The following is a 27,929-nucleotide window of genomic DNA, read 5'->3' on the forward strand; positions in this document are numbered from 1 at the left end:
TTTTTATATAAGCTTTCATGTTTATTTTGGATAAAATTCATGAACATATGAGCTTTTCATATATAACCAGGCGTTACATGCTATTTGGCCGGGTATAAAGCAAAACCAAAACAAAGGAATTAACACTAAAAACTCCCAACAATTTCATGTTGTCAGGAAGCTCACTTTAAAAGAATAAGCTTAACCGACACCGATAAGGCTGATACTCTAGATGCATCTTCAAGGAAGGCCTCTGCACAAGGGACAAGGGAGATGGGCACAGACTGGCTCCCTCTGAGCTCTGAGGCCGAGCGTCCTGCAGCAAAGGCCCAGCAGAGGCAAAGACCAGGAGGCAGCAGCACCCTGTGCCTTCCAGAAGTGCAGGGGACAAAGCGTGGTACGCCCGATGGAAGTGGGAGAGGACGGAAGTGTACAGACCAGAAAGGCCACCGCCTCCCAAAGATCAATGGACACAACATTCTGAATGTGCTGAAATCTTCAGAGAATTCTAACTGTCCCAGTCAAACCAGTCCCGGAGCAGGACAACATACAATGCCTTGAGACGGCAAACACGGAAACTCCTAGAATGACTACATCTGTAAATTATCCTACCACCACTGGACTACTGTGAAGAAGAGTTTGCTGGAAAGAGGCTAACATGATTACTGACGTTTTTAAGTAAAATAATAGAATGGGACACAAGAACAAAGCATTAATGCATCAGCCATTCTAGGTCCCCCTGTCACAGTGTTTAAGAACTGGTATTTCTGAGATGCATCAGATGCTTACAAAGGGACCAAGCTCCTCAAATAGGGAAGCTGTACCCTTAAACTCTGCTCAGGGGCTCAGGGTCACAGAGCACCAGAAGCAAGAGGGGCCGCCCACGCCTGAGTCAGCAACCATTTCACACCATTTCCAAAGCACCGTCCACTCTTCCCTCTTGATGCCAAGGCGGATGCTCAGGCAGATGAACACCCGCTCTGCCCTGAGCCCAAAGGATGCCCAAGATTCACTCATGTTCAGCTGTAAGGGCACTTGACAGAGAAGCTATTCGCAGTCTCAGATCTCACCCAGTTCTCACTGTCCTCATCTGCTGTGGACAAGCAGGAAGATGCAGTCTCATGCCTGTCCCAGCAGGACAGACCAGATACATGGCTTCCCATAGATCCCACACTCTCCAAAATCCTGGGCATATGTAAACATCTACTTATAAATAAATATTTATTTATTTATAAATAAATACTGCTATATACCTCTAAAATTATCAAATAAGACAGACTGGCCCCTTGAGAAGTTGCCAGCCATCAAACCCTGGTCCAGTCACAGGGCGTGGGAGGAGACCTGGAACGCAGTCACTGCCTCCCAGAGGGAGGATTCCTCCCTCCGTCGCTACTTATATTTCTAATCATTTTCGACTGCTGGTTTGCATCCAGGCAACCCAGGTAAACAGCCTAATAAGTACATTTCCTAGAGTTTTTCCATGGTTACGTCATTATAAAAAATCAGAAAATAGAAAGATGTATATCATATAATACTAAGCAATACAAATTATTCTCCACTTAAGGTGGAGGTAAGCCCCAATAATCATATCTTAAAACTCAAAACTCTAAGTCGAACCCTCCTAAGTCCACATACTCATGACTTACTATGGGGCTATGTCTTGAAAACTCATCAAGTCGAAAATATCCTAAACTAAAAATATAGGTAATAGCCAGATCATCCAGTTCCAAAGTTAAAAAACTATGAGGCAAACCATTGTCGCTGTGTGGCATCTGGAGTTAGATGTAATTAAATGCACACACCAGCAGAGATGGAGCCTACAATGTAAGAAATAAAGACTTGTCTCAGGATGAAGTACTGAAAATAATGACATCTTAAAACCACTGTTTTTCTTTTTAAATGAGACTGAGTTTCACTGTGTTGCCCAGGCTGGTCTCCAACTCCTGAGCTCAAGTGATTCACCCGCCTCAGACTCCCAAATTGGAGGGATTACAGACATGAGCCAATGCATGTGGCCTAATACGCAATTGTATAACTCTATGCCCTTAATACACAATCGTATAACTCTATGCCACCAAGAATCTTATATAAATCTCTGAAATTTGCTTATCACAGTCAATATTCCATAAAAATTACTCCAAGTGCATTGACAAAGTTGTAAGACCTCAGGTAAGCTGCACCATATTGGATGGTAGTTTGCTGAGGCAATGGGTCAAGCACTGGAGTGTTTCCTCCAGGCTCCTTCCCTTTGTGGGAGAAAAGGTAAATGAGGGAAGCTCTGGTTTCCTGAAGAGATTCTTTCACAGGTAGGATGTAGCAGAGCCTCCGTCACCTTCTTCACATAGAAGCTTTTCGGCGCCCACCAGTTGGTCTTGAATTGTTTCCTTTGCATGTCCTTCTTCCAGTGTTGCCGAGGCATCCAGCAATGTGTTCACTGAGAATAGAGAAGAGAAGACTGAGGGTCTTGATGTTCCAGGGACAATCAGCCCAGGATCGACATAGGATCCCCTTCTTCCAGCAGTGAATGCTCCAGAAGAGCTTTCTCAGCTATGGGGACAGCAGGGAGGACATTGTAGGGACAATACACTTACTCTCAGTGGGGTCAGCGTCATTCACTGGAACCTGCAGCCTCCTCCTCTGACACCATTCAGCTTCTGCCTGTCCCTGTAACACACAGTGGGGAAGGCTGTGATCAGTCAGGAGTCCTGCCGTCCAGTACTGACCCCGACCAGCCAGCCCTGACACCTGCAGCACTTCCCCTCTCGGGGCTCCATGGAGATGGAGATAACCCTCTAGTTCTGCACAGCTCTCAGGCTCTATCTGATGGTGGCTCATTGAGACATAAGTGACATGCAGTAAATGCTCACTGTGTAAGTGTTCTGCCCAGCTTTGACTACTGTATACACTGGTGTAATCATCCCCCAATCAAGACACAGAACATTCCCACCACTCCAGAAAGTTCCCTTCTGCCCCATCTAATCAACTCCCACCCACCTTCACAGGAGATCACTTCCTTACAGGATTTTTACCAGCAGACGTCTCAGCAGAAGACTATATATGAGGGTACCCGGGAAAACCTAATAAAATGATTTATTCCAAGACTGTACATGATCTTGGATCATTAATACTGTACCGTATCAATAGGGCAATTAAATAAAACATCAGTCTCTATGGAGGCTGGAAAGACATTTTGTAAAATTAGACACCAATTCTGATTTTTTTCTAAACCTTTTAGAATAGGAGGCTGCATTCTTGATGAGGAGAATTTCTATATGAAACCAAAAGTGATCACCATTCCTAAGGGTGACATGTTGGAGGCCTTCCCCAGAAATCAAATCAGGACCTGAACACCTGCCTCCCTAAGCACAGCTGAGCATTGTTCTGAAAGGTCTGGTCTAGGCAACAAGATGGGAAACGAAAATAAGCCAACACTCTTGGAAGGGGGCAGACACAATAATCATTATTTTCAATGTCATTTAAAATCCCTAAGCATGAAACTACAACATTGAAATATAAATGTATGTCTGGAGGAATGTTAAAAACATAGCAGATGCAATAAGTTTCTAATAGAATTACAGGGCTATCCAAACCCATAATGGATACAAAATACTCAATAGCCATGAGAAGAAACAGGAATAGCTTCTTCAAAGAGAAACACTAATCACAACTCAGTTATAATAAAATACTTGACTTCAAATGCTATCTTCTTCAATAAGAAAATACTGAATATTTATAGGATATGAAGTACTTGTAGATTAAGTTTTAATTTTAAAGTGAATTGATAAGAATGCCACTGAGTATTTTTGAGAGGGGAGGATGGAGGAAATCTTATAATTCTAAATTTTATCTGGGTAAAATAATAAATTTTGAAAAAGTATGGAAAAGGTATTTGCTCTTTTGGATATTAAAAAACACTAAAAGGTTCTGACTGGAACATGCCTAAAAATCATAAGAGCCATCTATGACTAACCCACAGCCAACATCATACTGAATGGGCAAAAGTTGGAAGCATTCCCCTTGACAACTGGAACAAGGCAGGGATGCTGACTCTCACCACTCACATTCAACATAGTACTGGTAGTCCCAGCCAGAGCACTCAGGCAAGAGAAAGAAATAAAAGGCATCCAGATATGAAGAAGTCAAACTATCTCTCTTTACAGATGACATGATTCTATACCTTGAAAACCCTAGAGTCCACCAAAAGTTCCTCCTGGAACTGATAAATGACTTCAGCAAAATATCATGATACAAAATCAATGTATAAAAATCAGTAGCATATCTATATACCAATAACGTTCAGGCTAATTAATTAATTAATTGAGGACCAAATAAAGAACACAATCCCATTAACAACACACACACACACACACACACACACACACACACACAATACCTAGGAATACCTTTACCCAAAGATGTAAAAGATCTCTAGAAGGACAATTACAAAACACTGCTAAAAGAAATCATAGATAACATGAACAAAAGGAAAAACATTCCATGCTCATGGATTGGAAGAGTTAATATAGTTAAAATGGTCATACTGCCCAAATCTATCTACAGATTTAATGCTATTCTTATCAAACTACCCATGTCATTCTCCACAGAATTGAATAAAGGTATTCTTACATTGATATGGAGTCAACAAAGAGCCTGAATAGCCAGAACAATCCTAAGCAGAATGAAAAAAGCTAGAGGCATCACGTTACCTAATCTCAAGCTATACTCTAAGGCTACCAATAGCCCAAACAACAGGATACTGGTACCAAAATAGACACATAGCTAATGGAACAGAATAGAGAATGCAGAACTAAAGCTGCACAACTACAGCCATCTGATCTTGAATAATGTGGACAAAAATAAGCAATGCAGAAAGGACTCCTGATACGGTTTGACTGCATTCCTGCCTAAATCTCATCCTGAATTATACCTCCCATAATCCCCACCTGTCATAGGAGGTACCTGGTGGGAAGTAACTGAATTATGTGGATGAGTTTATCCTGTTCTATTCTTGTTTAGTGAATAAGACTCACAAGATCTGATGGTGTTATAAAGAGCAGTTCCCCTGCACACACTCTCTTGCCTGCTGCCATGTAAGATGTGCCTTTCCTCATCCTTCACCTTACACTATGATTGTGATGCCTCCCCAGCCCTGTGGAACTAAGAGTCCATTAAATCTCTTTTTCCTTATAAATTACTCAGTCTCAGGTATTTCTCCTTGGCAGTATGAAAATGGACTAATACGACTCCCTATTCAACAGATAATGCTGGGATATTTGGCTAGCCACGTGAAGAAGAAAGAAAACTAGACTTCTTCTTTTCACCATATACACAAATTAACTGAAGGTGGATTAAATGTTTAAAAGTAAGACCACGAACTGTAATAACGCTAGAAGAAAACCTAGAAAAAACCCTTTCTGGACATCAGCCATGGCAAAGAATTTATGATTAAGCCCTCAAAAGCAATGCACCAAAAACAAAAATTGTCAAGTGGGATTTAATTAAACTAAAGAACTTCTGCACAGCAAAAGAAACTATCAACAAAAATAAACTATCAACAGGCAGGGCACGGCAGCTCACACCTGTAATCCCAGCACTTTGGGAGGCCAAAGTAGGCGGATCACCTGAGGTGAGGAGTTTGAGACCAGCCTGGCCAACATGAAAAAACCCCATTTCTATTAAAAATACAAAAATTAGCCAGGCATGGTGCCTGCAATCCCAACTGCTAGGGAGGCTGAGGCAGGAGAATCACTTGAACCCGGGGGGTGGAGGTTGCAGTGAGCCAAGATCATGCAATGAGCCAAGATCATGCAGTGAGCCAAGATCATGCCATTGCACTCTAGTTGAGTGACAGAGCTAGATTCAGTCTCAAAAAAAGAAAGGAAGAAACTATCAACAGAATAAACAGACAACCTACAAAATGGAAGAAAATATTTGCAAACTATGCATCTGACAAAGATCTGATATTCACAAGCTATATGCGACATCGGATACTCGTGAACATAAAGATGGCAACAATAGACGCTGGGGACTAGTAGGCGGGGGAGGGAGGGAGGGAGAGGAGGAGGGATGAAAACTGATGGGTACTATGCCCACTATGACTGAGCACCTTGCTGTAGTATGGTAAAATTGTAGCTATGCATTTACCACTTTCAGAAAATGTGCAATGTGGCCGGGGGCACTGGCTCATGCCTGGAGTCCCACCACTTTGGGAGGCCAGGGTGAGAAGATCACTTGAGGTTAGGAGTTTGAGACCAGCCTGGGCAGCGTAGCAAGATCAGATCTCTACAAATTACATAACCCACGTCCAATGTGATTCAGCATCATGGAGTAATTGTTGACTTTTTCTTGTTTGTTTCCTTCCCTTTGTATACTTCTCTTCATTCAAAAAAAAATAAAATAAAATAAACCACCACCATGTGGTACAGCCGTAGGAAAGGAAAAAAAATGGGAGGTAAGTGATCCTCGTCCACCCATTTGACAAGCGATCAAAGAGGAGCCAAAAGCAGAGAAAACTAGGGAATCAGTGCTTAAACAGGCTTGGAGGAAGGAGACGGTGACTCAGAACAATTCAGGGAGTTCCTCACTTCACACAGCATCACAAAAGAAATGGCACCTAGGTTCCATTGGTGTATGGTACAAACCAAATCATTTTTTAAAAGTCCGTAGGAAATTAGATAGGATCATCTTGTTTTATCTTGAAGGAAAGAAATTTTGACACTGAAAAAATAATGTGTCCAGATTTCACACATACTCAATATCATATCCTATCTGAGGAACTGCTGTGAACATCCGGATGTGTGTGTTTGTGTGATACAAAAGCACTTCTATGCACTGACTCACAAATCCTACTTCTTCCCAGAAGCCTCCTTACGTACTTGATCAGAAATCTGGACGAAGATTTACTATGAAATATGTTCAATGTAATAATTATTTTGGAGTAAATTTAAAGCTTCTGCTGTTTCAGGCAGGGGCTCCCTGAGTTCTGTTAGGAGCACACAGTGGAGACTGTGCAGCCCTCATTCAGTCATCAACGAACCCTGTCACCTCCACTCTGTGCCTGTGGAGCTCCAGGTTCTGGGGACACAGCAAGGACAGGACAGGGAGTAAGAAGCAGATGTCCTGCAGAGTGGCACAGTCGCCACCTCAGTGCAGCTGCTCCATCCACTGCGTCTCCTGTCTCCCAAAAACTCCATGTCCCCCTAGGCCAGGAGAGCAGAGGCACTGCCCTCTCCCAGTCTATGAAGCCTTGTGCAGGCAGCAGGCCAGGCATGGCACAGTCCATCCTCAACTCACCAGCAGACGCTGTGGCTCCTCTGGCGACTCTACAGTCACACATGTTAACTCTCTCAGCTCCTGACCTTCGATTTCCTGCTCAGGGATCTGGATGTGCTGCGATTCTCTGTTGCTCAGGTCCTCGTTGCAGACATTGTCCTCAGCCTCAGGACCTCGTGAGGGACATGAACGCCAGAAAAAGACCTTTGGAAGGCAAATCGCCCACTCAAGTCCACACCCAGGGCTCAGCTTCAGGGTCCCCAGCACACAGGTGGACCTGTCATCCCCAACCCCTTCCAGTGAGGTCCAGGGCAGGTGGGTCACCCCACCCCCAGGGTGCAGGCTGTGTGTGATGGTGTCACTCAGGCTGCAGGAAGGACAGAGCTGCAGCATAGCCGGCCAGTCTGTATGGTGCTCAAAATGGCCACGTGTTCCCCACAGTCAGCCTGAAGCCCCCAGGCCATGTCAGAGACTCGGGGCCAATGTGAGGACAAGGGATTGTGCCCACCCAGACTCCACAGTAGACGGGAAGCACTTCGTGAACCCAAGATGCCCCCAGTTTTGGAGAAACCAACTCACTCTGTCCACATGATCGGGATCGCCTCCAGCACCTGGAAGAGAAGGAGTCTCCTTAGCAGGCACGGAGGGGCCCATTCAGCACCTCCCTCCCTGAGGGCAGTAGGGGACAAGGGCAGACTCGGGGCTGGGACACAGGACAACAAGCCCCAGGCCTAGGGACAGGAATGGGACCTTGCAATTCAGGGACACCTGAGAAGGGGGATGAGAACGAGAACTAGAGTAAAAACAAACGTGGAAAATCTCCGTTTTCTGCTCTCTGTTCTGCTCTGACCAAGGCTGAATAACTCCCGTGACCACTTCTCATCCTGACCCTTGTCACCCAGTTGAGGAGCTGACTGCCACCTGCCAGGCTGGGTATGACGACGGGAGGAACTGGCCCTGCCCTCCTGGACTTGGCTGAGAGATGAGGGACCTCTCACCCCCGGAGAAGGACTGATGAGACCAGGGTCCTAGGGGGTGCACGGGATGTGGGGATGGGGTGATCACAAGCAGGAAGAAAGAGCCAGGCCAGAAATACTTAGACTAGGGGCAGGGACAGGCATTTCTGTCTGTGGGAACAGGGTGGGAGAGGGCAGGGCAGAGAGTGCCCAGTGCCCTGCCCTCAGCCAGCACCTACCTGAGCAGATGCCTTTCAAGCAAGAAAGGACTTTCTTCCACAGTGAAGTCTTCCAAACAAACCCAGCCACAACCAGAGAGAACACTAGAAGTAAGACCACTATGATGACTGTGGTGGGAAAGGGAGAGGCAGGAGTCCCCGGGCTGGTGGTCACTGTCTCCTCTGCAGCTGGGGTTTTCCCAGTGGAACTGGCAGCTGATTCATCTACGCAGTCAATGTCACTCCAGGGCACACAATCACTGACCTTGACCATCCCTCTGGGGCACCTGGGTACAAACAGAGAGGTAGAAGGGGGACTCCTGAAGGAAAGCTGGCTAGGTGGGATAAAAGAGAAGCCACCCTCCCTGCCCAATGTCCCTGAGAAGGCGTCAGGGGAAGGACAGGCTCCTTGTTTCTGCAGGGCCCCCCCACAATGCTTCCTGGTTGAGAGTGGGGAAGGGTCTGAGCATGCGTACTTCGGCCCCTCGGCCTCCCTGCTCTGGAGTCAGAGCTGTAGCTCCAGGAGCCTTCTGTGCTGGGCACACACTGAGCTTTCCTGGGCTGTTGGGGAGGCCTGCATTAGAAGGAGCCGCACTCAAGGGAAAAATCACAAGCCCACCAGCTGAGCCATGTCCTCCAGTTAACCCACAATACAAGTGAGCCCTCTCCCCTCCCTGTCTGCTGATTCCTCCCAGTCACAGCAAACACTGGAGGGCTAGAGAAGAGCAAATTACTCTTAGCCCTTAAAACCCAAATAGGAAAAAGAAGGATTTATTGAGAAGTCAGGGACTGGGGTGAGGCCAGCTGGTGGGTTCAGCTCTTCATGGGAACTCAAGGGAGCTCCATCCATGACTTTTGTGGGCCAGGGACACTTTTGTCTTTATGGGTCCCTGTCTGCATAAAAAACATTAAAAATTACATTTTTTTAAACCAACTTGGAAAAAGGACAAATACAAACCAGGCTGGATTCAAGGGTTTTCTTCTGATTTCAAAAGGAAATCACATTTCCTAGGTCCCCTGAAGTATCAAGGGACCTAGAAAGTCACCTCCTGAGCCCGATGAACAATTTGGCCAGGGCAAAGGGACTCTTGCTGGGGAGGAGTGGAAAGGGGCTGCTGCAGCGGGCAGGGGTGGGGACAGGCAGATGGACCAGGAGGGGCCACCGCAGGCTCAGGAGACCCCACAGGCTCAGGGATGCCTCATGGGGCTGAAGGCTTCATGGGGTCAGGGGAGAGATAGGGGTACCAGGTGACTCGGGTCTTCTCGGGTTCCTGAAAGCTGTTGGGAGCCCCTTGGCTGCTGTCTCACCCTGTGCTGCACTTCCGGCACACCTCAGTGGAACTGTCATTCCGGAAAGTTCCTGGCTTGCACCGACACTCTGTGTCTCTGGTCGTGGTACAGGGACTTAGCTCTTCTTCATCTGATGACAGAGCACAAGGTTTTGGCAATGAGTTTCCCTGATGTGTCCCTTGACCCTTCCTCACCACCCCAACCCCCTCCCACCACTCTACTCAACTCAGTTCACCAGGGAGTTCTGAGGGCCGGTTCTGCACCAGCATACTTGGGGCTCATACAGGACACCCACCCTTCGGCTGTCACCATAACTCAGAGTCATACAGAAGGACCATGATTCATTATTACATCAGATTAGGGGAAAAGCATCGTTTAGATCGCATGGTCAGCAGCAAGGGAGGGCTAAGGGCATCACCTGAGGGACTCTGCAAGGAGAGGAGCCCTTGGGTGACTTCCCCAAAGCCCCAGCCCTGCTAGGGAGGAGGAAGGGGCCTGAGAACCTAAAGGCTGAGTGAGGCCCAGCATCTGCCAGGAGTCCAGAGCCCAGAAAAGAGCCTGGCCCCGGAGCAGACCCGTGCCACCGCTGAAACCCAGTCCTGTCCACTCGGCCAGGCCTTCCCTGTGCTGTAATCATGCCACTGTGCCCCCTTGCAGCTGATAGTTTAGAGGATTTCCCAGCCAGGTGGCATGTCTTATAAAAAAGATTTCTTTTTCTTTTTTTGTTTTTATTCAACCAAAGTCACAATCATGGAACAGGGTATGATGAACACCAAACCTTCATTCTTTCGCATCTGTGTTTGTCCCTTGGCCTGTTAGGGCAGCTATTTTCTATAAAGAAAAACACCTCTGTATCCTTTCCTCATATTATAACATAAAATACCTTTACCCCAGAAAACGTGAGCAAAAAGAGATATTTCTGTTTTTTTGATAGAGTCTTGCTATGTTGCCCAGGCTGGAACTTGGTTCCCTGACTCACATCGGCTACAACTCCGACCTCATCACTCCGCACGCCACCTCTGGGCAACGGGTCCACACATTCTGTACCTGATTTACAAACTGTACACAGGAGGCAGGCAGGCAAATTGTTGTAGCCATTGGTATAATCCACACCCTCTGTGCACCCGATACAGGCTCCAGTATATTCTGATCTATGAGATCCTGGAAAGAGACAGAAGAGCCAATGAATATCCACAACACTATTTTTCAATATGTAATCAGTATAAATCTCAGAAATATTTTACTTCTTTTTTGTTTTTGGAGACAGAGTTTCACTCTTGGTGCCCAGGCTGGAGTGCAGTGGCACAATCTCAGCTCTCTGCAATCTCTGCCTCCCATGTTCAAGTGATTCTCCTGCCACAGCCTCACAAGTAGCTGGGACTACAGGCACCCACTGCCACGCCCGGGTAACTTGTTGTATTTTTAGTAGAGACGGTGTTTCACCATATTGGCCAGGCTGGTCTTGGATTCCTGACCTCAGTTGATCCACCCGCCTCAGTTTCCCAAAGTGCTGACAATAAAATAAAATAACAAAATAAAATCCAACCTCTTCCACACGTGATCTGCCCATGCTGGCCCACCTGACCTGTCTGCTGTCCACTCACTACAGTGGCCCTGTCTTTGCTCAGTATCCCCCAGCCCCTGCACCCTGGGCCTCTCATTCCTGGGGAGGCTGCTCAGGAAGCACTATTTCCGGCTCTCTGCAATGCTAGCCCTGTCCAACTTTGGATATTGACCAACATCACCATCCCTGAGAGGCCCCACCAACCTCGTCTCTGTCTCACCCACCACTTAATGATTCTTCATGGTTCGTATCTGGAATTTCTAATTGTTATGTTGATCTGTGTGCCATAATACTACCCCAGAAAAAAGGTTCCATGAAGACAGGGCCTCTTATAACCACCATTAGCATGGTGCCTGACTCACAGAAATCATCCAACCTATCCCTATGGAATAAAAAACAAGAGAGTGCAGGAAACAGAAGTCTGGAGGCACACAGAGATAAAGGCATGATAAGATGCGCTATCAGTCTTCGATTATGCCTTCCAGCTAGCACTACAGACCCAGGATCCCGGTCCACCTCCACAGACTCAGCCTCCAGGTCTGCCCTAGTGGCAAATCAGTCCCCATGAACTCATGCTCCATGCCCTTCCTTGTGGACCTAGTGACGAAACCCATCACAGCACCTGGCTGACATCTGCAAACATAAGTTCAAGGCCCACTCCAGTGCCAGTTCAGCACCCATGAACACAAGCCTCAGGTCACCTCTCTGGATACAGCCTCTGACCACCCTTGAACCACACCACATGGCCTGCCAACAATCTGTGAACAGGCTGACTGGTGAATGGCATTCCATGACAAAGCCAGTCTGTAAAGACTGGAATAAGTCCCTGCTGCTTCAAAGCACACATTCAAACACATTGCCACAGGCTGCTGAGCAATCAGGGAACCATGACAGCAGCAAAGAAACAAAATAAAGCACAGGTAACCCCTAAACTAATAGAGATTTCCAAAAGCCTGACAAAGAATCGAAAATACGCATCTTAAGCTCAGTCAGCTACTAGAGAATACAGATAGACAACTACGTGAAGTCAGAAAAACAATACATGAGCAAAATGAGAAGTTTCATATACATACAGACACCATACTAAAGAACCAAGCAGAAATTCTAAAATTCAACAACAGAATATCTGAATTAAAAAACTCCACAGAGAATGTCAACAGCAGAGTTGGTTAAGCAGAAGAAAGAATCAGTGAGCTTCAAAACAAATCATTTGAAAATACCAAGTCACAGGAAGAAAAAGAAAATAAAGAATGAAAAAGAAGGAAGAAAGCCAACAGTACCGACGGTTACCATGGAGCAAAACAGTATATGCTTTATGGTGGGCCGCAGCATCAGAGAAAGTCAAAGGAACAGAACGTGTAATTCTGGGAGAAATAATAAAAGATAATGTCCCAAATCTGGATAGAAATGGACATCCATAGTAATGAAGCCCATAAAACCACAAACAGATTAAATATGAAGAGATCTTCACCAAGACAAATCATAAACAAATTCACAAAAATCCAAGGCAAAGAGAATTCTGAAAGCAGCAAGAGAAAAAGAACGTACAAAGAAACCCCTATAAAACTACTGAAGGCTTCTCAATGGAAAACCTGCAGGCCAGGAGAGAGTGGAACCATACAAAGTATAGAAAGGAAATAAACCCTTGCCAACCAAGAATACCATACCTGGCAAGTCTGTACTTCAGAAATGAAAGAGCTGGCTTGGTGCAGCAGCTCACGCCTGTATTCATAGCACTTTGGGAGGCCAAGGTGGGAGGATCACGAGGTCAGGAGTTCAAGATCAGCCTGACCAACATGGTGAATCCCCATCTCTACTAAAAATACAAAAATTACCCGGGCATGGTGTTGCATGCCTGTAATCCTAGCTACTCAGGAGGCTGAGGCAGGAGAATCGCTTGAACCTGGGAGGTGAAGGCTGCAGTGAGCTGAGATCGTACCACTGCACTCCAGCCTGGGTGACAGAGACTTTGTCTCAAAAAAAAAAAAAAAAAAAAAGATATGAAAGAGCAGTAAAGACTTTATTAGACAAAGAAAACCTGTGGGATCTCATTAGCATTTCTTGCCTTACAATCTGAAAGAACAGAACACTACCTAGATACATGAAACCATATGAAAATATAAAAGTGTGATTAAAGTAAGTACATGGTCAAGTTCAAAATATTCTAATACAATCAAAATTGTGTATAAATTACTTATATCATTAGTACAAAGGTTAAAAGACAAAAATATTTTTAAATGATAGTAAAAACAATTTGTTACCAAATATGAAACACAAAACGATGTAAAAAATGATGTCAAAAACATAAAATAAGGCAGGGATGGAAAAGTGTCAAGTTTTCTTTAATGTCATCAAACGTTAAGTTGTTATCAGTGCAAAATAAAGATAAACATGAAATCAACATACAAATTCAGTAGTGTTTTTATACACTAACAAGTAACTATCTGAAAAACCCCATTTGTAATAGCCACAAAAAAAAAATGCTTAGAAATAAATTCAAGCAAGGTGGTGGCTGGGTTTCTTTCTGATTTGGTCTTGAGGTTTCTCTGTGTACAGTGACTATAAACTCTAGCTTTGCCCTGATGGGGATCCAGGGGATTTCATCACGGATGTTCACAAGAAACTTCTTTACCCCGCTGGACTGTGAAATGTCTAATTAGGTATTCATCTTGTAGGTGTCCCTTCCACAAGAAAATTACTTTTTCTGGCAGATGACTCTGTGGTTCTGGTCTGACCTATGTTGTTTAAAGTTATACCTACTCTTTAGGAGATAGTCACTCTTTAAGAGAGCCAAGATTGGGAAAGACGTTAGGTTCAAGTGTGTTAGTTAGGGAAAACAGAGAGAAAGCAACACAACAAAACACAGGAAACACAGCAGTTGTGTATTACTTACAGATTCCAGAAAGAAGAGGACGGCACACTTCACAGCACTTACAGGAAATGGGGAGCCACTCAGTCCAACCACACTAACCGATGTGTGGGAAGCAAAGATAGAGAGAGAGGATCCGTGGGACTACGCCTTTAAGAAGGTCATGGGCATTATACCACAGCCTTTCCCACAGAGATTGTGGAAGACAACACCTGCAAAGAAGGTTCACACTGCTCTGTTTTGAACCACTAGGTTTTACTATAGTCAGCTGCTGTGGGATGTGTTGGGTTTTGGGTAATGGAGATGAAGAACAAATATGCTTTACCAAAAACAAAAGAACATGGAAAGGAATTATTAATTGGACAAAAGAGGCTGTGGTATGATTGGGTTTTAAACAACTTACATCAGGCCCAAAAATGGATGTCAGTGCATAAATTTATGACAGAGCCAAAAGATCTCAAAATTGTGAAATGCTGATGAAAGAAATGGGAAGTGACACAAATAAACGGAAAGACAGTACATGTTCATGGATTAGAAAACTCAATATTGTTTAAACGTCCATACTACGATTAAACAATATTGATCTATAGATTCAATGCAATGCCTATTAAAATTCCAATGACATTTTTCACCAAAACAGAGAAAACAATTCTAAAATTTGTATGGAACCATAGAAGACCTCAAATAGCCAAAGTGCTCTTAAGCAAAACAAACAAAAGAACAAAGATAGAGGCATCATACTACCTGATTTTAAAATATATTACAAAGGTACAGTAATCAAAACAGAATGGTCATAGAATAAACAAAGATAAATAAACTGATGGAAATAAATAATAAACACAGATATAAATCAATGCATTTACAGTAGACTAATTGTGACAAAGATACCAAGAACACAAATGGAAAAAAGACACTCTCTTCAATATATGACATAGAGAAAAGTAGATATTGACATGCAGCAGAGTGAAATAAGACCCTTATCTCACATCATATGTAAAAATCAACTCAAAATAAGCTAAAGATTAAACATAAGCCCAGAAATTGTAAAACTACTAGAAGAAAACATAGGGAAAAATCTTCATGACATTGGTCTGGGCAATGATTTCTTGGCTATGAGCCCAAAAGCACAGGCAACAAAAGCAAAAATAGGTGAGATTACATCAGACTAAAAAGGTTCTGTACAACAAAGGAAACAATGAAGAGAGCGAAGAAACAACTACAGGATGTGAGATCAATATCCAAAAGATCCAAGTTTTTGGTTAATATCCAAAATACACAGAACTCAAACATCTCAACAGCAGGCAATCAAATAATCCAATTAAGTTGGACACACGGGCAAGGGGCCTGAAGAGACATTTCTCAAAAGGAGACATCCAAGTGGCCAATGGATACATTAAAAAGTGCTCAACATCACTAATCAGGGAAATGCAAATCAAAACCAGAAATATCACTTGACACCTGTAAGAATGGCTACTATCAAAAAGATAAAAGATAACAAGTGTTGATGATGATGGGGAGGAAAAGGAACGCTGGTACACTCTCGGTGAATGGAAATTAGTACAGCCATCATGGAAAACAGGATGGAGGTTCCTCAAGAAACAAAAAAGAGAACAACCATATGATCTAACAATCCCACTACTGGGTGTACATCCAACAGAAATGACATCAGTATGTTGAAGAGATAGCTTCCCTCTCACGTGCACTGGAGCATTATTTACAATGGTCAAGACAGGAAATCAATCTAAGAGTCCATCAATGGATGAAAAGGTAAAGAAAATGTGATACACAGACACAATGGAATACTATTCTGCCTTAACAAAGAAGGAAATTCTGTCATTTGTGACAGCATGGATAAACATGGAGGATACTGCACTAAATGAGATAAGACAGGCCCAAAACACAAACACCTCACCATCTCACACATGTGGAATCTGAAAAAGTTGATCTCAAAGAGGTACAGAGTAGAATGGTGGTTACCAGGGCTGGAGTTGGATGGTGAGTTGGGGAGATGTTGGTCAAAGGATACAAAATTTCAGTTAGACAGGGGGAATAATTCAAGAGATGTCTTGTGGGGCATGGCGACTACAGTTAATAAAGTAATGTGCTGTACAGTCCTTCCTTCTACTCACAGGGAATATCTTCCATGGAACAAACTCTGCACATACTCAAGTCCCTGATATAAATTGGGATGGTACTGCGTATAAGCCAGGCACATATGCTTTAAATCATCTCTAGATTACTTGTAATACTAATACAAAAGACATGCTATGTAAATAAGTGCTATACTGCATTGCCTTTTATCTACTTTTATTGATGGATTATCATTTTTATTGCTTTCTCTATGTATTTTGATATGTGACTTTTTGCAACCACGGATACAGAAACCACAGATGAGAGCCTCAAAACCCACAGATGAAAGGGCAAAGAGGGCTTATCCCAGGGCTCTGTATCCATACAGCTGAAAATTACTAAGAACAGATTTTAAGTGTTCTTACCACAAATACATGATAAATATGTGAATTAGCTTGATTCAGGCATTCCACAATACATACGTATTTCAAAACATCATAGTGTATACCGTAAATATATACAATGTTTATCTGTTAATTAAAAACAAAACAATTTTTTTTTTTTTTTTTTTTTTGAGACGGAGTTTCGCTCTTGATACCCAGGCTGGAGTGCAATGGCGCGATCTCGGCTCACCGCAACCTCCGCCTCCTGGGTTCAGGCAATTCTCCTGCCTCAGCCTCCTGAGTAGCTGGGATTACAGGCACGCGCCACCGTGCCCAGCTAATTTTTTGTATTAGTAGAGACGGGGTTTCACCATGTTGACCAGGATGGTCTCGATCTCTTGACCTCGTGATCCACCCGCCTCGGCCTCCCAAAGTGCTGGGATTACAGGCTTGAGCCACCGCGCCCGGCCACAAAACAATTTTTAAAAATAAGAGTGTACCTGCTGGACACTCCTCCTCCTTGAGACTGTGTTTCTGTTGCTGTGGGGCCACTGTCAGCTGGGGAACTTCATCCTGCCGATCGCTGAGACAGTCAACTTGGCCCTGTGGGGACAAAGCAGAGATGGGTGTGAATGGCTTTCAGACCTCACTTCTCCCAGGCTCCGTCTCACATTCCCTTTACCCCAAGTGACAAAAGCCATCAGAGCTTATACCTTTTTTCCAGCTCCAAACCTTCATTCTTTTGCATCTGTGTTTGTCCCTTGGCCTGTTAGGGTAGCTATTTTCTATAAAGAAAAACACCTCTGTAACCTTTCCTCATATTATAACATAAAATACCTTTACCACAGAAAATGTGAGCAAGAAGAGCTATTTCTGTTTTTTTGATAGAGTCTTGCTATGTTGCCCAGGCTGGAACACAGCGGCTATTCACAGGTATAGCAACTATTCACAGATCAGAGTCCACTACAGCCTGGAACTTCTGGCCTCAAGTGATCTCTTGCCTCAGGCCCCCCAGTAACGTGGATAACAGGCACATGACACTGTGGTTGGCAAGAAAAGACTTCATATGATTTTTTAAAAATCCACATGAGACCTTCAAGCAGAAATAGCATCTAACACATTTAGTTTGACCAAGTGTTTAGTTGACCAGTGGGTGAATTCTGTCTCTCTCTCACACACACAAACACACAGACACACACATAAACATACACATTTTTACAAATGAAGGCTATAATATCTATAACCTTAATGAAAGTCAGGATGTAGCATCAAACATTAAGTCATTAATTTCTGCTTTATGAAGGACTTTGACAAGCTGTTCCCACTAAATATCAAAGTGTCACAGAAAAAGATGAAACAGCAATTCAGGGATTCTTGCCTTGATCTCCGTTATAAACAGCAAATAGAAGACAGCTGAAGAAATCGGAATAGAGGCTGTGTATTAGATAGTGGTAATGTGTTGACATTAATGTCCTTGTTCATAGAAAGCACACACTAAAGAACTCAATGATGGCATTCTTCATGTCAACAGCTAATATTCAAATGGATTTTTTGTATATTTTTTGTAACTTTTCTTTAACTTGGGAGTGGTTTAAAGCAGAAAATTAATTTAATTGTAAACTTAAATTTAGTTACATTTAATCTAATTTTGCTCCTGAGCAAAAACAAAATGGTTACAATAAAAGCTACTTATGTTGGGCTCAGTTCAACTGCCTGGATCTAAACAAGACAAAATGTAGCCTTCTTCCACATCAAAGCCTGTCAAGCAGTTGTTGACAGTGAAGTTAAAGTATGTTTCCCAAATCCTTCCTTCTCTGGCTGGGCTCTTAGGTTCAGGCAATGTCTGCATCTCCTTTCTCTGCTCTCACAGTCTTACTCCCTCTCGTCCAACGAAGTGTTTGTTGTTAGGTTGGTTTTTTCCCCTCTTTCTGAAGACCAACTTTTCATTTTGTCAATTCCTTTTTTTTTTTTTTAATGTCTTTCTTTGAGACAGGGTCTCCCTCTGTCATCTGGTTGAAGCGTAGTGGTGTAATCTCTGCTCACTACAACCTCTTCCACAGTCCATCTCGTCAGTTCTTTTTGTGGTTTTTATTCTGTTTCCTTGATTTATGTTCCTCCTTATTACTTTGGTTTAAATTTACACTTCTATTTTATAATTGATTAATGTACAGCTTCTGGCCATAGATTTCACATTTTTTCTTTGATAGCTTTAATGAGACACAATTCACATAATAATGATTATTCCTATAATTCACCCATTTAAAGTCTATATTTCCATAGTTTTTAATATACTCATAGCTATGCAATCACTATAATCAATCTCAGAATATTTTCATCACTCCAAAAAGGAACTGCATATCCTTCAGTAGTAATTTCCCATCCCCAACTCCCAATTCTTCACAGAAACAGTGAAAGCTGGATATTTCACCCCAGCACTATTAGCCACTTCCCACCAATTCTGTGTTTTATTGTCATTATGATTTTTTTTATTATTATTATTTTGAGATGGAGTCTGCTCTGTAGCCCAGGCTGGAGTGCAGTGGTGCGATCTCAGCTCACTGCAACCTCTGCCTCCCAGGTCCTAGTTCAAGCAATTCTCCTGCCCCAGCCTGCTGAGTAGCTGGGATTACAGGCACGTCGCACCATAGCCAGCTAATTTTTGTATTTTTAATACAGATGGGGTTTCACCATGTTGGCCAGGCTGGTCCCAAACTCCTGACCTCATGATCTGCCTGCCTTGGCTTTCCAAAGTGCTGGGATTACAGGCGTGAGCCACTGTGCCCAGCCTTTTCTTTCTTTTTTTTTTTTTCATTGTGACGGAGTCTCGCTCTGTTGCCAGGCTGGAGTGCAGTGGTGTGATCTAGGCACACTGAACCTCTGCTTCCTGAGTTGAAGCAATTCTCTGCTTCAGCTTCCAGAGTAGCTGGGATTACAGGTGCCCGCCACCACACATCTAATTTTTTTTTTTTAGTAGAGACAGGATTTCACATCTGGGCCAGGCTGATCTTGAACTCCTGACCTCGTGATCCACCTGCCTCAGCCTTCCAAAGTGCTGGGATTACAGAAGTGAGCCACTGCGCCTGGCCATCATTATTATTTATTTTGAAATCTTTTACCTTCCCTTTTGGTTTCTTCTCTGAACCACAGATTTTTCACAAGTGTGTTCAGCCAGGTGTGGCAGCTCATGCCTGTAATCCCAACACCTTGGGAGGCCGAGGCGGGCGGATCACAAGGTCAGGAATTTGAGACCAGTCTGGCCAACTTAGAGAAACCCCCATCTCTGCTAAAAACACAAGAAAAATTTGCTGGACGTGGTGGTGGACACCTGGAATCCCAGCTACTTGGGAGGCTGAGGCAGAAGAATCATGTGGACCTGAGATGTGAAGGTTGCAGTGGCCGAGATCGTGCCACTGAACTAAAGGTTGGGTGACAGAATGAGACTCTGTCTCAAAAAAAGAAAAGAAAAGAAAGAAAGAAAGAAAGAAAGACTGAGATCTAAAAGGTTTTTGACATCCACATAACCCTCTGTATTGCCTTTAAAGTCTTTTGATAATCACTTTGGTTAAATGAGTGTGGAAAGTAAAAGTTCGTCTTCAACGCTTCCTTTCTTGTTAAAGAATAAGTGTGCTAATAACTCTTTGTTAAGCCTTATCCTATGTAGCTATTAGACATGCTCATAGGCATGTAGCACATTCTATGTGTGCTTATCAGCACGTAGTACATTCTTTGTCTTTGTACTTTAACCAACATATCTGTTGGACGCGCTGACAGGCATGTCCCAGCTCGCCATTGTTTTAACTTGTTTAAAAAAGTTTTTTTTTTTTTTAGATGGAGTCTCCCTCTGTCACCCGAGATTGCAAGACTGCCCTCCAGCCCGGGTGACAGAGCGAGACTCCATCTCAAAAATGTGTGTGTGTGTGTGTGTGTGTGTGTGTGTGTGTGTGTGTGTGTGTCTGCGCTTTTCTCCCATGCACCTGTCTTATGTCAATATAATTCTCAGGTTCAGCAAAAAAGGAAAACAAAAACAAAAAACCCAACCTTTAAAGAGAAGCTTAGCTTCCTTCCATGACTCTCAATGGGGACTGTACCCAAACAACATCCTCCAGGCCAGCAATACCACATCCTGTGGCCTCGCACCAGGGCAGCCTCCCTCCAGCACGGCCTCTCTGGAGGAGGGGAGGCAAGGGTGGTGAGACCTCAGGCCTCCCTCATGCTACCTCCTAGTAGCGACATGATCCCTGGTGTCACCTCTCCCACCACACTGTGGGCTCCAGGGAGCAGGATTCACATGGGGCTCATTTGTCCTCCCTGGCTCCAGCAGACTCCAGGCACAGGTGTTCCCAGAGTAAAGGGCTCACTGTTTACTTCCTGGGTGAATCCCTTTCCCCTCAAGCCCATAAGGTGAGTGCAGTCGTGGTCTCGGTCACTGCCTAAGGACAGGCTCCAGGCTGCAGCACAGGGAGGGGACCCCAAAGAGCCCTGTGGACTCTGCTGAGGAACCATAGGAGCTCCCAGAGGGCCAAGTGCAGGGCAGAGATCTGCACTGAGAAGCAGCTGCTCAGAGAACTCTAGCCCTGCAGAGGCACAAATAGGGCTGCTATTATACAGAAGATGAGGCCAAAAATGCTAGAGACATTGCTTCTGAATCTCATTTTCGCCACTTGTAAAACAGGGAAAACAACCTGCCCTCCTCTCCCAGGGTCATTAGGAAAATGCACCACATGAAAATGTGCAGTCTCTGGCTAGGAGCAGGACACCAGCTGCCCAAGAGCACAGGCTTGAGGAAGGGCACTGTCCCCACTGTCCCCACTGTCCCCATCTCCAACCTGGAAGCTAGAGCCTCACTGACCTGCCACTCCTGGATATAGGACACAGGACCAGAACTGGGACTGTGGCCCCTCCATAGAGGCTGGGTCAGCAGCCACCTGCGACCATGTAGATGGAGACCCTTCCTGCTCACTCCTCAAACTGCAACCTGGGTTGGGCGCCTACCAGGAGGACAACTGGAAGCGTGACGGGTGAACCAGGCTGTGGCCCTGCAGTGCCATCGCTGTCCTCACTTGAAGTCTGGTTCCTCTGTTCCTCCATGGCCCGTCCCCATGGCGCTCCACCCCAGTCTTCGGAAGCTTCTTCCCCAAGCTCAGGGAGCCCATACCGAGGTGCAGGTAGGAGCAGGTGCAGCCTCTGCTGCATGGAGGACATGTGCCCAGAGGATTCAGTCAAGAGTGACTGACACCAGCCCTGAGGATGCAATTTGTCCTCCCACACCTGCAAACACAGCCCTCTGAGGTTTACACAGGGCTGCTGAAGATTTTTATCTCCTCTTCATTTTACAGGCAGGAGCTGGGGCCAGACCAGAGTCACAGAGCTGGAGGGAAGCACGGCAGGGCCCAGCTGTTCCCAGACTCCAATTCCAGGAGGTGTTGACAGCCTGAGAGTCTGGGATTCTGAGCCTTCAGAACTTCCCAATTCCTACTTAGAGAGAGAGGAATGACCTCTCTCTCTAAGAGATGTGGAAGGACCTGACCCAGAGATTGGTCCAAACCAGCATTGACAGAGCCAGGACCTGGGTCAGGAACTGAGCTCAGCTCCAGGCTCATCTGATGTCATCCTAACAGCCTGAGGCCACAGACCTTATCTCCATTTACAGGCATGGCAGGTGCCAGGGACTGGCCCCACTGACCACCGTTTCCCAAGTGCATAGCTGGGAATTCAATCTCCCTGCCGCCCTCCCCTGCTATCTCATTTGGGGTCTCAGGTCATGTACTCCGAGTATCAAAAAACTCCTGTATCCTTTAAAATCCCTAATATCATGAAGGAATGAAAATGCATAACAATGTGATGCATCACGTTTTACTCCTTAGACTAGTAAAGAATGAAAGCTAAGGGTAGCCAGGGTGTAGGGACACAGGCACATCTGCGGACTAGGTGTGAGTGTAAGCTGGGTTCAGTGTGTTTTAGAGGAAAAGTTGTGAACATGTTAAGAAACTTCTGAAATTATTTATCCCACAAAGGTAGAAGTAAAATTCAACTTTTTTTTTTTTCCTGAGATGGAGTCTCATTCTGTTGCCCAGGCTGGAGTGCAGTGGCGCCATCTTGGCTTACTGTAACCTCCGCCTCCTGGGTACAAGCAATTCTTCTGCCTCAGCCTCCAGAGTAACTGGGACTACAGGTACATGCCACCATGCCCAGCTAATTTTTGTATTTTTAGTAGAGACAGGGTTTCACCATATTTGCCAGGCTAGTCTTGAACCCCTGACCTCATAATCCACCTGCACTGGCTTCCAAAACTGCTGGGATTACAGACGTGAGCCACCATGGCCAGTGGTAAAATTCTATTTCTAAGGAGCTGCCCAATAAGCTGGTGCACATGGATATGTGGACACAAGATACATACAAGGGTATTTATTACAATGCTGTTGAAATTAGCAAAGGCAAAGTCAGGATGGGATCTCACCAGCTGCCTCTAGGAGGCAACAGTGAATTTAACTGTGGCTTATCCATGCAGGAAAACACAATACCCTTGTTAAAAAGACCAGGCCAGGTGCGGTGGCTGATGGCTGTAATCCCAGCACTTTGGGAGGCCGAAGCAGGTGGATCACGATGCCAGGAGTTCAAGACCAGTGTGGCCAACACAGTGAAACCTCATCTCAACTGAAAATACAAAAAATCCGCCAAGTGTGGTGGTGTGCACCTGTAATCCCAGCTACTCAGGAGGCTGAGGTAGGAGAATCACTCGAACCTGGGAGGCGGAGGTTGCAGTGAGCCAAGACCCTGCCACTGCACTCCAACCTGGGTGGCAGAGTGAGACTGTGTCTCAAAAAAAAAAAAAAAAGGATCAATCTGAATGTACTGCTGTAACACATCTAATGTGATTTATGTTAGCTCCAAAATTTTAAAAAGGTATTGTGCATTGAAACAAGGCAAGACTGATGGAGGGATTAAAGCCTCCTTTGGAACATACAGAGCTCACATTCCCAAAACTGTGAAATTCCGGCTGCTGACCTTGTATACACAAGTCACCCACACATTCTCTCTTCAGGACCACCATCCTTCCTGACACAGCCATTCCTCTAGCTGCCTTCAAGGAAGGTCCACCCACTATAAACTAATTTAGAAGTCAGTTGTTGGCTGGGTGTGTTGGCTCATGCCTGTAATCCCAGAACTTTGGGAGGCTGAGATGGGCGGAGTTCAAGAGATCACCTGAGATCGGGAGCTTGAGACCAGCCTGACCAACATGGTGAAACCCTGTCTCTATTAAAAACATAAAAAATTAGCCAGGCATGGTGGTGTGTGCCTCTAATCCCAGCTATTCGGGAGACTGAGGCAGGAGAATTGCTTAAACCTGGGAGGCAGTGGTTGCAATGGGCCGAGATCAGGCCATTGCACCCTAGCCTGGGCAAGAAGAGCGAAACTTCGTCTCAAAAAAAAAAGAAGTCAGTTGTGCAATTTTTGAGAGCTGAAAATATTACTGCTTTTCTGAATTTAGCATTAATTTGTTGAAAGAAAACATGCAAACTCTCATTGTTTCTGTAACAATTGTTACAATTGTTTTGCCCTTCCATCTTTTTTTTCTTTTTTTTTTTTTTCCTGATATTATATAAGGAATCTTAGAAAGCGCTGTTGGCAAAAACCTCTATCACTCTGAAAAAGTCCTGGATATCTGCACATTTCATTTGTAATATGTCCTTATTGTGTACACCACTACCAATCTCAGTTTCCAAAGACAATTCACAACGAAAACATTACATCTTTTATGCTGAAGGAAGGGGCCAGCCTCTGGTCCCCTGTGGGAAGCAGAAGGGACACAAGGGTGGCAGAGCAAGGCACTAATTGCAAGCAAGTTGGTTAAGCGCTTTCTGCCACTTTCAGGGCAGAGGAAAAGAAGGTTGCAAAAGACAGCGTTGGAAAGCCTTTTCACTGACTGTAACCGATCTCCAAGAAAAACATTTAACAATATAAACACGGGGTCGGCGGGTGCAGTGGCTCACGCTTGTAATCCCAGCACTTCGAGAGGCCGAGGCCGGAGGATCACGAGGTCAAGAGATCGAGACCATGCTGGCCAACATGGTGAAACCCCGTCTCTACTAAAAATACAAAAATTAGCTGGGCGTGGTGGTGGGTGCCAGTAGTCCCAGTTACTCGGGAGGCTGAGGCAGAGAATCGCTTGCACCCGAGAGGTGGAGGTTGCATTGAGCCAAGATCGCGCCACTGTACTCTAACCTGGGCGACCAAGAAAGGCTCCCTCTCAAAAAAAAAAAAAAAAAAAAAATATATATATATATATATAGTTAATTTTATAAATACACATATATAGATATAAACTGATTAATTTTATTAACTAAAGAAAAAGGCAACCTTTCTGTGGCTTCCTGATGTTTCACTCAGAGGTTTCCATCTTGACTCCACCCCTCCATTGATTCTGGAACTTACTACGGGGCAGCTCAGCCTGGTCCTCGCTGCAAGGGGCAGCCAGGGGGAGGGCGCGCTCTGCTCCCTCGCGGCGGTGTCGCTCCAGCCCAGCCCGGGGACCCAGTTCTTCCCGAACTCCGACTACGGGGTCGTCCTGCCAAGAATCGCCAGCCGCAGGCGACCCGGGCCAGGCATCCCCGCCGCGTCCCCCTCCCCCACTTGCCCCAACCGGCCCGCGCCAGGCGCGCTCTTTCCCACCCAGGGACCGCGGCGGGGACTCACCAGCAGCTGGACCGCGAAGAGGAAGATGGCGAACAGAAGGGTCTTGGGGCCCGGTGCCATGACCCGGTTCCCGGCGCCGTCCTGGGTCCTGGGTCGCTCAAGCCGTCGAGTTGGCCGGGACGCTCTGTCTCCGAAGTTCCACGAGAAGGAGGAGAGAGGAGGTTCTTCGCCACCTGAACTTTGGGTCAAAAGCCCCAAAATCAATCAGAAATGCGCCGGAAATCCTCCCCGTAGTGCGTGCGCGCGGAGAACTTTCCACACCTACTCCGCGCCGTCGGCTTTTGAGGGAGGGCGTGGTCTCTTGTAGTCACTCCGCGCAGTCCTGGGAGGGGTTGGTTTCTGGGCCGACGGGAAACTAGTTCTGGCCGGCTGCGAGTAGTTCTGGTCGGCTGCGGCTGCGGCTGCGGTGACCCGGGGTCTGTGGTCCTGCCCCGGCCATGGACAGCACAAAGGAAGGAGCGGAGGAGCCTACTCCCTCCCCGGGACGCCTGTCTCTCCTCTTCTTAAACCCTGAGCTCCCTCCTGGCCTATGCACATCAGTCCACTCAGCTGCTGCTCCCCCTCCCTCCTCCCACAGCGGCCTCACTGACCACTGCACGCCTGCCGCTGCCTCCAGGCCCCTGGCTGCTCCCACCCAGCTCCAAACTTCTCTGGCAGGGGATTGGCACCCCTTAGTAGCAGGTGCCTGGCACCAAGGAGGGGCCCAGTGAACCGATGAGCGGGCAGAATGAAGGACACACAGGTCATGACAGGCACTGCAGAGGCTGAGGAGTAGGCAGGAGGGAGAGGAACCCCAGGGCATCCCTAGCCACAGGCTGGCACCCGTTGTGTGGTCAAGGAACAGACAATCCCAGATCGACCTTGAGGGCTCTAGTATGGAGGCAGGGGAACCAGGGGAGTGGCTTCCACCGCCTGCTCTCACGTCTAGTGTCTACCCAGGTCCAACTGTCTGACCTTGGGCTACTGACCTCCCCATCGAGTTAGCCACACTGCCGCTGTGAGGACAGACCCAACGTGTGGTAGTGAAGAGTGCCAGCTTGTGACCCTAGGCAGTGAGGTCAATGGCACGACTCCTAGACCTTTGGGAGTGAGTCTGCTCCTGACTCTGCACATGGTGGATAGAAGAGGATCGCATTATAGAAATGAAGGAGGTTTTTCAGCTCACCAGAAACCTGGGAATGAAATGTCATCCTGTCGACTGGCTTGGATTTGAGCGATCGAGCACCCTCGGCACCTGCCAGGCCCCAGACACTGAGTTAGGACCAGAAATGTGTGCCAGGCTGCAGGCACTGAGGAATGTGTGTAGTCAGGAATGTGTGCTGGTGCGGATCCAGGCAGCGGGTGAGAGGACAAGAGCTTCGGGAACACTGACAGCATTAACCAGAGCCACCAGGGCCTGCAGGAAGGTCTTCAGAGCAGCTCAGGCCCCTTGGCCCTCGAAGGTGGAGCACACAGTGTAGACTAGAAACCAGAGGGCAGGTAACGACACATTCTCTGTGCCCTACCTGGAGCGCTGACTGGGGCTAATGGCAAAAGCCTGTGAGCACCTCCCGGGAACTGGGGCTGTAGACTCAAATTTGCATTTGAGAGGCACTTACTAGCTTGCAGTGGAACACTAACTGAGGCTCCCCCTGTGATGGAGGGACAAAATAATCTTGAAACCTGAAATACTCATGATGTCTTCAGTGATCTTGGAAATGCTCTAATGGGGAGGGCAGTCCCAGAAGAATTCTATTACAAAATGGAAATGGTTTCCATGAGATCCTGGTGCCTGAAGAAGGCAAGGAGGAGACACTGATGAGCATAGGGAGCCACGAGCTGCTGGATGCTATGGTCACTTGGACAGTACCCATAAACAGCTCTTTACTGATTGACCAAGAGCTAGTTTGTAGACAGTCGTTCCTAGGTGAATGAACAACATCCTCTTTAGAAGGCCACCCCTCTGATGGAAGAAGGCAAAGCCAAATCGGCTAGGTGGGATTCATCATGTTGCCCAGGCTGGTCTTGAACTCCTGAGCTCCAAGAATTCACCCACCTCGGCCTCCCAATGTGCTAGGATTACAGATGTGAGCCACTGCGCCCGGCCCCAGAGTGCTATTAATAGAAAAGAACTGAAAAAACGTATTATTCTAGTTTGGACCACCAAGCCACACTTCCATAGACCAAGAAGCATGCCGTACAGTGAGCTCAGAATGTTTAGCAATGGGCTGAGAGGTATCCTCCTTAGAGTGATAATTTCATAAGGAAGCAGAACAGTCAATCGAAACATGGATTGTCTAAAATGGAGGGAGACAAAGGCATGAAGGACTGTCTTCCACTCCTTCACTGGTGTGCGCCCCACCCCACACAAGTGGAGCTAAAGGAGTGTCCCTGCTGGACTTTCCTTCATTTTCCAGTGGATCTGGGGATGAGAGGGTGGGGAGGATGCCAGTATAATTACTGTCATTTTGGTGGTGGTGGTGTTAGGTTTTTTTTGAGACACAATCTTGCTCTGTCACCCAGGCTGGAGTGCAACAGCACAATCTCAGCTCACTGCAACATCTGCCTCTGGAGTTCAAGTGATTCCCCTGCCCCAGCCTCCCAAGTAGCTGGGACTACAGGCCGCCGCCACGATGCCCACCTCACTTTTGTATT

The 27,929-nt window shown here is 45.9% G+C and overlaps 1 protein-coding gene across 1 annotated transcript; it reads right to left on the reverse strand.

Moving 5' to 3' along the window:
• On the reverse strand, nt 1-26,587 carry TNFRSF10D (TNF receptor superfamily member 10d). Its single transcript, XM_012435302.3, has 10 exons — nt 26,461-26,587; nt 25,296-25,696; nt 17,102-17,204; nt 10,763-10,876; nt 9,734-9,845; nt 8,447-8,712; nt 7,831-7,862; nt 7,273-7,455; nt 2,571-2,643; nt 1-2,413 (listed from the first exon to the last, which is right to left on the reverse strand). Exons 2-10 carry the CDS (start codon nt 25,353-25,355, stop codon nt 2,280-2,282), a joined length of 1,077 nt encoding a protein of 358 aa, XP_012290725.3. The 5' UTR covers nt 25,356-25,696; nt 26,461-26,587; the 3' UTR covers nt 1-2,279.
• Nucleotides 26,588-27,929: the final 1,342 nt, after the last annotated feature.

Source organism: Aotus nancymaae, unplaced genomic scaffold (assembly GCF_030222135.1).
Source record: "Aotus nancymaae isolate 86718 unplaced genomic scaffold, 86718_ANA_hifiasm-v0.15.2.pri h1tg000079l, whole genome shotgun sequence".
NCBI lineage: Eukaryota > Metazoa > Chordata > Mammalia > Primates > Aotidae > Aotus > Aotus nancymaae.